The sequence below is a fragment of the Schistocerca piceifrons genome, chromosome 8 (genome assembly GCF_021461385.2).
Source record: "Schistocerca piceifrons isolate TAMUIC-IGC-003096 chromosome 8, iqSchPice1.1, whole genome shotgun sequence".
Lineage (NCBI taxonomy): Eukaryota > Metazoa > Arthropoda > Insecta > Orthoptera > Acrididae > Schistocerca > Schistocerca piceifrons.
The window spans coordinates 80,822,117-80,835,002 of record NC_060145.1 but is presented as its reverse complement, the minus strand read 5'-3'; the positions used below and the strand labels follow the sequence as shown (position 1 = coordinate 80,835,002).

General features: G+C 40.7%; 1 protein-coding gene across 7 annotated transcripts in view; it reads right to left on the bottom strand.

Annotated features, from left to right (window-relative positions):
* LOC124711454 (eukaryotic translation initiation factor 4E transporter) overlaps window positions 1-12,886 on the bottom strand; it is a 289,788-nt gene that overhangs the window by 69,562 nt on the left and 207,340 nt on the right. For all 7 annotated transcript variants that reach the window (XM_047241541.1, XM_047241542.1, XM_047241547.1 and 4 more), the window contains one exon: window positions 6,626-6,896. In XM_047241541.1, coding sequence (XP_047097497.1) covers window positions 6,626-6,896 — 271 coding nt within the window. The remainder of the gene's footprint in view (window positions 1-6,625; window positions 6,897-12,886) is intronic.

Sequence of the window (12,886 nt, the reverse complement as noted above, 5' to 3'; positions counted from 1 at the left end):
TTCAAATAACTACGCACCCTCTGACTCAAAGTTGCAATATTAAAAGTTTTGGCTGGTTTCGTTGTCTAGGGGCTGGGATATGTTCCTGCCACATTACAGGCAAATACCGCTGAGTCTACTGTATACTATAAGAATACACACATGAATCTAATGGTCGAAGGTTTCTATCACTTGGCAATTGCGAATTATGAAAGTAACATGTAAATTTATAAATGGAAGATTGCAATTAAATAAAATCTGTAGGTACTATCTTAACAACTTTAAATGATGAGTACGATAGAAGAAGCACTTTTGAGAATGCAGAATATTTCTGCAAAATACTTATTGGTGTCGATGGTCCCAGCAATTATATAAAATATAAATGAGTAACAGGGAAACAATAGATTCCTACTGCACGTAATTAGTTATGAACAACATAGCTCGTGAGATATTCACTTCTAAATGCACACACGTCTTCACTGTAGAAGCCAGCGAAATCTCACAAGTGCACAAGTCGGCACTCCGAATTATATATATCTGCCGCGACCACGCACAAACTGCTCCATGGTCCAAGTCTTTCCGCAGACAGTGCTTCCGTTGCGTCCAACACTTTCCATGTCCAGTGCTGTCCTCTCCAGCACTCCCCAACTACCCTCATGTCCTCTCTCGAAGCAATCCCCCTCCCCCACTTCCATACAGTCTTACCATTAACGAGCGCTGTGATTGGCTAGAGTGCTCCCTCCATGTCTCCAAATGAACGTACATTCACAAACATATTTAAGCACATACAAATTACTGGATTTACATTTAAACACTTTAAATTAAATAAATATTCCTATGGCTGGACCATAAACACACTAACACACAATATTAAATACATAAACAAATTAAACAAACATATATCAAAGGAACAGCAACAAAAGGTGGGCCAGTAGCTTAATGTCTGTGCTTTCTAAAACACAGTAAATATTTAACCGATTTCTTCATGAATAGTATACAGGGTAATCCATTGATAGTGACTGGGCCAAATATCTCACGAAATAAGTATCAAACGAAAAAACTACAAAGAACGAAACCAGATGGCGCTATGGTTGGCCCGCTAGATGGTGTTGCCATAGGTCAAACTGATATCAACTGCGTTTTTTTTTTTTAAATAGGAACCCCCATTTTTTTATTACATATTTGTGTAGTATGTAAAGAAACATGAATGTTTCAGTAGGACCACTTTTTTCGCTTTGTGATAGATGGCACTGGAATAGTCACAAATGTGTAAGTATGTGATATCACGTACCATTCCACCAGTGTGGACAGTATTTGCTTCGTGATATGTTACCCGTGTTAAAATAGACCGTTTACCAATTACAGGAAAGGTTGACATCGTGTTGATGTATGGCTATTGTGATGAAAATGTCCCCCGGGCATGCGCTATGTTTGCTGCTCGGTATCCTGGACGACATCATCCAAGTGTCCGGACCGTTCGCCGGATATTTATGTTATTTAAGGAAACGGGAAGTGTTCAGCTACATGTGAAACATCAACCACGACCGGCAAGTAATGATGATGCCCAAGTAGGTGTTTTAGCTGCTGTCGCGCCTAATCCGCCCATCAGTAGTAGACAAATTGCGCAAGAATCTGGAATCTCAAAAATGTCGGTGTTGAGAATGCTACATCAACATCGACTGCACCCGTACCATATTTCTACGCACCAGGAATTGCATGGTGACGACTGAACGTCGTGTACAGTTCTGCCACTGGGCACAAGAGAAATTACGGGAGACAAATTTTTTGCATGCGTTCTATTTAGCGACGAAACGTCATTCACCAACAGCGGTAACGTAAACCGGCGTAATATGCACTATTTGGCAATGGAAAATCAACGATGGCTGCAACAAGTGGAACATCAGCGGCCTTGGCGAGTTAATGTATGGCGTGGCATTATGGGAGGAAGGATAATTGGCTCCCATTTTATTGATGGCAATCTAAATGGTGCAATGTATGCTGATTTCCTACATAATGCTCTACCAATGTTACTACAAGATGCTTCACTTCAAGACAGAATGGCGATGTACTTCCAACATGCTCGATGTCCGGCACATAGCTCGTACACGGTATTGAATAGCATATTTCATGACAGGTGGATTGGTCATCTAAGCACCATACCGTGGCCCGCATGTTCACAGGATATGACATCCCAGGATTTCTTTCTGTGGGGTAAGTTGAAGGATATTTGCTATCGTGATCCACTGACAACGCCTGACAAAATGCGTCAACGCATTGTCAATGCATGTGCGAACAGTACGGAAGGCGAACTACTCGCTGTTGAGGGGAATGTCGTTACACGTATTGCCAAACGCATTGAGGTTGACGGACATAATTTTGAACATTTATTGCATTAATGTGTATTTACAGGTAATCACACTGTAACAGCATGCGTTCTCAGAAATGAAAAGTTCACAAAGGTACATGTATCACATTAGAACAACCAAAATAAAATGTTCAAATGTACCTATGTTCATTATTTTAATTTAAAAATCTACCTGTTAACAACTGTTCATCTAGAATTGTGGGCCATATGTTTGTGACTATTACCGCGCTATCTATCACAAAGCGAAAAAAGTGGTCCAACTAAAACATTCGTATTTTTTATGTTCTACACAAATATGTAATAAAAAATGGGGGTTCCTATTTAAAAAAAACGCAGTTGATATCCGTTTGACCTATGTCAGCACCATCTAGCTGACCAACCATAGCGCCATCTGGTTTCCTCCTTCAAGCTAGACAAGTTTCGTTCTTTGTAGTTTTTTCGTTTGATGCTTATTTTGTGAGATATTTGGTCCGGTCACGATCAATAGACCACCCTGTATATTGGATATAAACGAAGACATTTATAAGCATGCTGCTACCTTTTTTTCGTGTAACAGTGGAGTACTTATGGCCTGCCACGATCAATAGTAATCTGCCACTTTGACCTCCAATAACTCATGTACTACTTAAGTTACATTCCTGTAATACATACTAATTTAGGTTTACACTAATAGCTTTCTGAAAGTCATGTCCATCGACGAAATCAGATGAAACATTTAAATTTTGGAAATCTGATTACACAATCAGAATCATCGTGCAAATAATAGTAATGTACATGTTTCTTTTTGAGGTACTATGATTCATCTGGTTACTATTAATTTCTATATGAAGTGTGAAATGTCTGGACTTAAGGTTTCACAAAGTCTGTCATCTTTGGCACTCCCGGCATAGGCATCCCCATCATTGACACAAAGCACCGTCCTCGTCACAGCGGAATTCCCAGCCACACAGCTGGACCGGCCATTGTGCGGCATCACACGGTTGCTAAGCTACGGTCCCGCGCCACATGGTCGCAGCCAGACTGCGGCTTTGACAAATGTCCTGTGCAGCCACGCCAACTTAGAATATTTTCAGGGTGCCACAATTCGCCTGTTACCTCACTATGCCAATCTGGAGCTGGCAATTACCCATCTCCTGCTATGTGTCAAACACATGGGTGGCCATCAGGGAGGAGAAGAAAAGATGAGGAGGAAAGAAAGAATGGCCTCAAATGCTGCAGCGGAGGAAGGATGGGAGAGAGCGATGCAGGGAAAGAGCAGTATAGGGAAGGAGCAGTACAAGAGAGAAGAGTCCTACAAGTAAACCAACACAGATGAGCTTCAAGAGCCCATGGAGGCACGAAACATCTTCCCAAGAGAGGGGAAAAGGACAAAAGAAGAGGAGAAGAGCGGGGCGGAGGGGGGGGGGGGGGGGGGGACAACTTGAAGCAATATATTTTATTTAATACTTTGCCCCACACTTACTAAAGCTCGAGAGTTGCAGCATCAAACTGGTTACTCCATTCATAGTTCATTTGCATGCAGCACATTAAAAGTCCAAGAATGGTTACATGATCTCATTCTGACAATTAGAATGAACTAGACTCGAGCCTTTCAATAAGTAATGTTAGGCACAACTTTTACTCTCTTGCTTTTATCACTATCAATTAATTGAACTTCACATAATTTCAGAGAGAGAGAGAGAGAGAGAGAGAGAGAGAGAGAGAGAGAGAGAGAGAGGCGTAGCTGCAATTTTCCAATTTCCTCTGAGCAACAGCATTACTATGGATGGTGTAACAGATTAATATTTTTACTGTACCATTTTTAATTTTAACTGGATATCTATTAACAGTGATAACTGAGGACCTTTACATTCTCCATTTTCTGCTCTTTCTAACTTACTACTTGCAGTATTCGGTAATAGTCCTATAATTATTGCTATGGCTATTGTCCTACAATATTTTGCTTTCCATTCCCACATGGCTACATTGTCCCAGCTGACGGGGATTGTGCTGGCACTGCAGCTCATCGCAGAGCAGGCAAGGAAAGAAAGGAGGCAGGGAGTGGGCAAGCACACAGGGTAGGAATGTGGATCCTCTGAACTCAATCTGATCACAGGCAGGACTTGTGCAGAGTGCACAATGATACAGGAGGGGGAAATAAAACACAGGAAGATGTTGATTGCATGGAGGTGGACGTGAGTGCAGAATGAGAGGTTAGAGTCCTTGGGCAGGTGTGGGGTGGTGGATCTGGGGCAGGTGCTGGTGAAGATTTGAGACATGGAGTAGTATAAGATTAAAGGAAGTTCTACATGAATAACTACACAACTGTGGAGAACTCGTGCTAGAGGAAGGATATATGCAGCCAGAGTTGTTAAATTACCACTGAAATCAATCATTTTGCATTCAGTGGAGTGTTCCACCACTGGGTGGTCAATTCTGTGTCTTGTCCCCACATTCAATTCCACCTGTCTCCACCCTAACTTCATTCAGTGTACAATCACCGTCCTCTTCCTCTGCTACTCCACTGACACCCCCCCCCCCCCCCTCCTCCAAAGTATCTACAACTACACACCATTGTGCACTGCACAAAATTCAGCCACCTCCAGTCTCCTTCGGGTATCAAAACTATTTATACTAGCCTACACAGCAATGTTGTTACTGCATTGCCAAGGAAAATAAAAACCACCTTGTGTCAACAATAAAATACATTATGTAATTGACAGCAGAATGCACTGATATTGTTAATTATGTAAAGTATTTTACTACTGAAAGCAGTGCAGCAAGATGGTTTTTATTATATTTGATGTCACCATAAGAAATTTGCCATTCACACTGTTTACGATACATGAAGATTATCAGATCACATAAGTCGGAAGTTAAAGATTTATTTGTCAGCTGCTTTTGGCATTTCTAAAATAGTATGTTTCTCCCAAATAATTACAACCTGTGAGGCACCACATACAGAAAATATATCTGGAGGATTCCTCTGGGAGCTATAAATGTCCTCACTCTGTTTAAATCTTACCATGGAAAAAATCCAAGCTGGTATAGTGACAATATTATGAAAAGAATAGTTGCTACTCACAATATAGCAGGGATGCTGAGCCCGCAGCCAGACACTGTGCTTGCGGGTGCACACACACACACACACACACACACACACACACACACACACATATATATATATATATATGGGAAAAATTATATATAAAAACAAAGATGAGGTGACTTACCGAACAAAAACGCTGGCAGGTCAATAGACACACAAACATACACAAACATACACAAACATACACAAACATACACAAACATACACAAACATACACAAACATACACACAAAATTCAAGCTTTCGCAACAAATTGTTGCCTCATCAGGAAAGAGGGAAGGAGAGGGGAAGACGAAAGGAAGTGGGTTTTAAAGGAGAGGGTAAGGAGTCATTCCAATCCCGGGAGCGGAAAGACTTACCTTAGGGGGAAAAAAGGACAGGTATACACTCGCACACACGCACATATCCATCCACACATACAGACACAAGCAGACATATGTCTGCTTGTGTCTGTATGTGTGGATATGTCTGCTTGTGTCTGTATGTGTGGATATGTCTGCTTGTGTCTGTATGTGTGGATGGATATGTGCGTGTGTGCGAGTGTATACCTGTCCTTTTTTCCCCCTAAGGTAAGTCTTTCCGCTCCCGGGATTGGAATGACTCCTTACCCTCTCCTTTAAAACCCACTTCCTTTCGTCTTCCCCTCTCCTTCCCTCTTTCCTGATGAGGCAACAATTTGTTGCGAAAGCTTGAATTTTGTGTGTATGTTTGTGTTTGTTTGTGTGTCTATCGACCTGCCAGCGTTTTTGTTCGGTAAGTCACCTCACCTTTGTTTTTATATATAATTTTTCCCACGTGGAATGTTTCCTTCCATTATATATATATGTGTGTGTGTGTGTGTGTGTGTGTGTGTGTGTTGGCCTGTTTGGCCAGAAACTTCGACAGTCTTTTTGTTGTGCCTATCTGTGACTCACCATGTTTACATGCTTATCAATGGCGATGTCTGATCAAAAAAGTGAGATGTTATCTTTATCTCTTCCATTATTCATATTCCACTCTGAGTATTTCATTAGCGCACTTTTTTTTTCTTTTACATTTCTGATATCAGTGGCACAGCAGAATGTGTGCTACAACCAATCACAGGTTTTTAGGATATTAATTACACATAGATGTTTTATACCACTTACAGACAAACAGTTGGTGACAAGGTTCACATCTTTTGATGAAAAAAACTGCAGAGAAACATGCACCAACCTTGTAATATTGCTTTGGCTTCAGGCCTCTGCAGAAGTTCATGGCTGGGCTGAGCATTATTCACCATAACTTGAAGCTCTGGAGGTAGAGGTGACAGTGAAGGAGGAACTGCGGGAAGTACCGGGTGTACAGGAGGCGGCACGGTGAAATGCCCCATGTGAGACGGCACAGCTTGCTGCTGTTGCTGCCTCTGTTGAGCCAACTGCACATGCTGATTTGCTGCTATCAGTTTTGACAGCATCTCTTGCTGCTGTTGCTGTTGACGCTGTTGCTGCAATGTGCATTCAATTTGTCAGTTTGGGCTTACAATTTTAGTATGAAGGGAGTAGTTTATTTAGCTTATCACCGTCTAAACAACTCTTATCTTTAATTTACATTATGTTTACTACAGTTTCCCACCAACTGCACAGAAATAATACAATTTCTAATCAGACAAAGGAACATGTTGGTTTTAGAAGCAGATATAGCACAATTCCAGTGAAATTACAAAATGGAAAAAATGAGTAAAAAAAAAGTTAAAGGAAGGGAGCTGAAGCTATTGCCTGTTTGATGAAGTTATGTTGTGGGGAACCAACAGCAAGGCTGTACAATAATAACTAGACATCTTAAATGAAACAGAGAAATATGGCATCTATGCACTGTGGAGAAATGCAGGACTATGGAGGGAACCAAGGGACATGAGGTTAAGGAAAAATTAACATTAAAGGACAGGATAATAGAAACTGTGGACAACTGTAAATATCCCAGTAGTGTAATACTGAAGAATCACAAGGATGGAGGTTGCTATCAGCAAAAGGGTACAATGAAATGATCCATCTTCTCAGTGTGTGGTGGGTTCAGTTTGGGGAAGAGTGGTACCAATGAGGTTTAAAGAAGCCCTGAGCAAGATGTACTTTCGCCCACATTGACAGAGCATCAGAGACCTTCACAATGACTAGAGGTGACCAGAATCCATGCCAGTGATATGAAATTCCTAAGTATTATATTATGGAAAACAAGGGGAGAAAGTGAGAAATGAAGATGGTAGGGAGGAAATTGGAGTAGAAAAGTTAGATAATAGAGTTGCAAAGAGCATGTTAACATAGTTTGGACATGTAAAGATAATGGAACACACACACACACACACACACACACACACACACACACACACACACACACCCCTCTTCATAAGGTTAATAAAACATTTCAAACCAAAACGAGTCCAACAAGAACATTCCACATTACCTAAACTGTTTTCTGTAGTCTCAATGTGAGTTCTCAGATACCTACACTGGAATATATAGGAAGGAATACATGTAAATGGCACATACATGAACCACACTGTGTTGCCATTGCACTGACTGTCTACAACAGAGAAAAATGTACACAATCAAAAGACAAACCCATATAGCATATTTGAATAGAGGCTTAAAAATCAATTGCAGTAAGACAAAGAGTAACCGACATACTGAAAAAATTGTATGAATTAAAAATGAAATCAAACAGTTTTTTTCTTCAAACAATGGAAAAATCCAGGATGGAATTTAACAACATTATGAGAAGGAAAGTTGCTTCTCACCGTACAGCAGAGATGCGCGCGCGCGCCGCCCCGCCGCTTACTGCATGAAAGGTGATTGAGTGTATTATCAAAACAGCGTTATGAATGATTGCCTATACCAGTAGAGGTTGGAACGCCAGTGGAAATGAAACAGCATGCGTAACTCAGGCCCTGGGTGGAAAACCCCACACAGGTATATTGGTCCTGCTTAACACAGTAAGTAACCCAAGACTGACGGTTAGGGCACCTGTGTGCTGAAGCAAAATACGGCAGCAGCTGGCCGTTACTGTAGCGAGGCCAGTAGGATAACCGGATACTACTTCGGAAACTCAAAGTCTTGGACGCAGCAGAGAGGAACAAGGGGTCGTTAACTCTGAAATCACGCAGAATGGGTTATTTCCAAGTATTTCACACTGAGAAGCATACCATTGTATGAATTCCTAATTAATGGGTTTAGGTATTTCCTCATGAACTTTCTGCACTGGACAACAAAAGACTAAAATATGGTTGGTCAGTGTTCGGAAGAATCTGTAGAGAGGGACAATATTCCATGGTTTCGAGAATATGATTTGCCTTCTGCTTTTAAGAGGGAGGGTAGCCAAGCTTTGCTGGGAAACCAGCGGTGGATGAAAGAGGTCTTCCGATTTTTGCACCCGTGTGTGACGGTCACTTCAGTATCAGCTTTGTTGCTACAGAGGGACTTGCTGTCTTTGCTTTTAGGAGATTTTCCAGTTAGAATTGTTAGGCACTGTACTGATGCAAACTTATACGATTCTGGACTTCGCCTCCGTGTAGGGAGTTGTCGTAGAGTACACAGTGTTCAGTGATTGAGAGCACTACTTCTGTCGATGCTCACATAGAGACATTATCTGAATTCTGTCCTTGTAGCTGGGAGTTAGTGTTTGTCTGTACAACACAGAGAGGAGAAGACAGTATTAGATTATACTAGTCACAGGACCACTTTCTGCCGTCATAGTGTTTGAACGAGTTGTTTTTATATTTTGTGGCTCGAATAATTCTGTCGTCACAGACGAGTACGAGAAGCATCACTGACGGACCAGACACAGTACATACAGTAATATTGCTAATTGCTTCAGCTTATTAGGGCTATAAAGCAAAACAGCTGAGATCACATAACTTATTTCCACTGAGGCTGCACACCACTGTAGATCATCTTTGAAACTAATGTCTTCTAGTGTTTGGTACGTACGTGATGTCAGTCATCTCGCATTATTTATACTAGATAGCGTAACCATAAAAAGTGACAGATTTTGGCAACTTATCACTAATATTAATTTTGAAACTTATTTGTGTCTATGTGCACTAGACATTAATATACATACATTTGTAACATATAAAAGGGTTTTAATCTACAATAAATGTATAAGCAGAAACAGCATTTATGATTTTGTAGTTACTAGTTCCCTTTATCATTCATTTATGTTTATATTGTAATTTGTATGTTAAAGAACGAGGAGGAGGAGGTAGTATCGCCATAAAGAGGTCCTAAGCTCTGCTTCAGGGGGTAGTCAGACAGGGCCAAATCTTCATTTTCGCGTTCAGTATTTTCTATTGCGCACATTCATTTTACACCTGCCTGGAGTAGCATCTTGGATATGGCTTACCCTACCAGGATCCTACTTTGAGTCTCCTGATAGTAGCCATAAAGTGGTTTGAAACCTTTGAAATTTTCAGAAAATTTTTTCCCCATTTGTAATGTTTAGGTGTTATTGATAGTGATCACCAGCTTGCTTGTATAGTTTGCAGTGGTAAAGTCACGCGATAACATTAAAAGCATTATTTGCGTGTAGTATTTTATTTCTTTTCAGAGGCGTTACACTTCAGCCCGCTGGCGGCAATTTATTGATATTTGTGTTGTGTCATTTGTCATCTTATTTTGTTTGTATTGTAGTAACACTGCTCGTTCACGATGTTGTCATTAGTTTGGCTTGTTTGCTGTTCATATTTTATGTTACATGCCCGTTACATAATGTGGGTAGTGTAAATTGTGTGTACTTTTAAGAGAGAACTTATCAGGGATCACTCCATGATAACTAGGGGGAACTCGACTAAAGCACAACAGATAGTCAAGAAAGTGTATGGGATGAGTTAGCTTTGTTAGCAGCACAAGGAACAGGTGAGGAGAATACCAATCCAAGAGAACTTTTTGAGGATGATAGACACAGTCAAACCCGTGGTGGCCAATTTGATAGCGAAGATTAGGAACAGACACACACTGAGGCAATCTTAAAGATACGGGACTATAATGTAGGGAGTCCAAGTGAATGCGTAACAACTAAGAATCGTGATAGCTTGCCGTCAGTGTGACAATCACGAGGCAGCATCTCAGGAGTGCATGGTGATTACTTTCTTGAATACCAAGAATGGAAAATGGTAGATCACCTAAGAGTAGAGGAAGTTACAATAGGAGAGAAGATTTAGATAACACAAGTGTGTTGGACATCCTTTTATACCTAAAAGCAATGTTGTTGTTGTTGTTGTTGTTGTTGTTGTTGTTGTCTTCAGTCCTGAGACTGGTTTGATGCAGCTCTCCATGCTACTCTATCCTGTGCAAGCTTTTTCATCTCCCAGTACCTACTGCAACCTACATACTTCTGAATCTGCTTAGTGTATTCATCTCTTGGTCTCCCTCTACGATTTTTACCCTCCACGCTGCCCTCCAATACTAAATTGGTGATCCCTTGATGCCTCAGAACATGTCCTACCAACCAATCCCTTCTTCTGGTCAAGTTGTGCCACAGACTTCTCTTCTCCCCAATCCTATTCAATACTTCCTCATTAGTTATGTGATCTACCCATCTAATCTTCAGCATTCTTCTGTAGCACCACATTTCGAAAGCTTCTATTCTCTTCTTGTCCAAACTATTTATCGTCCATGTTTCACTTACATACATGGCTACACTCCATACGAATACTTTCAGAAATGACTTCCTGACACTTAAATCAATACTGGATGTTAACAAATTTCTCTTCTTCAGAAACGTTTTCCTTGCCATTGCCAGCCTACATTTTATATCCTCTCTACTTCGACCATCGTCAGTTATTTTGCTCCCCAAATAGCAAAACTCCTTTACTACTTTAAGTGCCTCATTTCCTAATCTAATCCCCTCAGCATCACCCGACTTAATTAGACTACATTCCATTATCCTTGTTTTGCTTTTGTTGATGTTCATCTTATATCCTCCTTTCAAGACACAGTCCATTCCATTCAACTGTTCTTCCAAGTCCTTTGCTGTCTCTGACAGAATTACAATGTCATCGGTGAACCTCAAAGTTTTTATTTCTTCTCCATGAATTTTAATACCTACTCCGAATTTTTCTTTTGTTTCCTTCACTGCTTGCTCAATATACAGATTGAACAACATCGGGGAGAGGCTACAACCCTGTCTTACTCCCTTCCCAACCACTGCTTCCCTTTATGTCCATCGACTCTTATAACTGCCATCTGGTTTCTGTACAAATTGTAAATAGCCTTTCGCTCCATGTATTTTACCCCTGCCACCTTTAGAATTTGAAAGAGAGTATTCCAGTCAACATTGTCAAAAGCTTTCTCTAAGTCTACAAATGCTAGAAACGTAGGTTTGCCTTTCCTTAATCTTTCTTCTAAGATAAGTCATAAGGTCAGTATTGCCTCACGTGTTCCAGTGTTTCTACGGAATCCAAACTGATCTTCCCCGAGGTTGGCTTCTACTAGTTTTTCCATTCGTCTGTAAAGAATTCGTGTTAACCTAAAAGCAATGGTAAGTAAAATTCAGCTCAGTTCAGAAATGGGGAATAAAATTCAAAACATTAGTGTCGAGATCCAGTCAATAAAACATGCAAAGACGGAAGTGAAATATGAGGTATTGACACGCCAAAGAAAACTAGAACGAGAGATTGCGGAGGTCAGAAGAGCTGCGAATGAGGCGAGATTACTAGCGAGGGGGTGCAAAGTGGATTGCTCTTGAAACATTAGCGAAGACAGAAAATATGATGAAGATAGGTAGAAGTGCATTGACGAAGTTACAGAGGTGCTTGAAGCAAGTAGAAATAACACAGCTGCAAAAAGACAGAAATTGCACGAAGTAAGGCATTGACCGAAGAGCTCTCACTATTTAAACAAAACATAGAAACCGAAATTATGCGATTATCTCAGGAAGTCAGGTCGCAACCTAGTCAAAAATCACATCTCAGAAAATAAATAGTAGGCGATTTGGAAATAACAGAAACCGAAAGAGACACTTCAAATTCAGCACAATCATGTCCAAGCCCAGACGATATTGGAATGTGCTCGAATGTAAGAGTTGCTCGCAAACTACAGACTGAAAGTTTATCTGCAGAGCAACAAAATATCGCTAGAGATATGGCGCATGCGTCTACACTGGGCACGACTGGGTCGCAAATTGCAAATACGGAGAACAGCAATGAGACATTTCATATGCATACTTGTCACCCAATAATGCGCACCATGGGACATTTTTCCAGTGATGAAAACATGACGGAGTAGAAGAGAGGATGCCCAAGGTAACAGTAGACAGGAAATGTTAGCACCAAGTGAGAATGTGGTAGGTCCAGCAGTAAGAAATTCTAATGAAATTTTGGATTTCAAGCATTTTATCTCTGTACGAAAATTCCAGCATTAAGAAGATGATGGTAATGTTTTACACCCAAAAACTTTCACTGGACAATTTGATTTATCATTACCTCTTCACTGGCCTCCGATG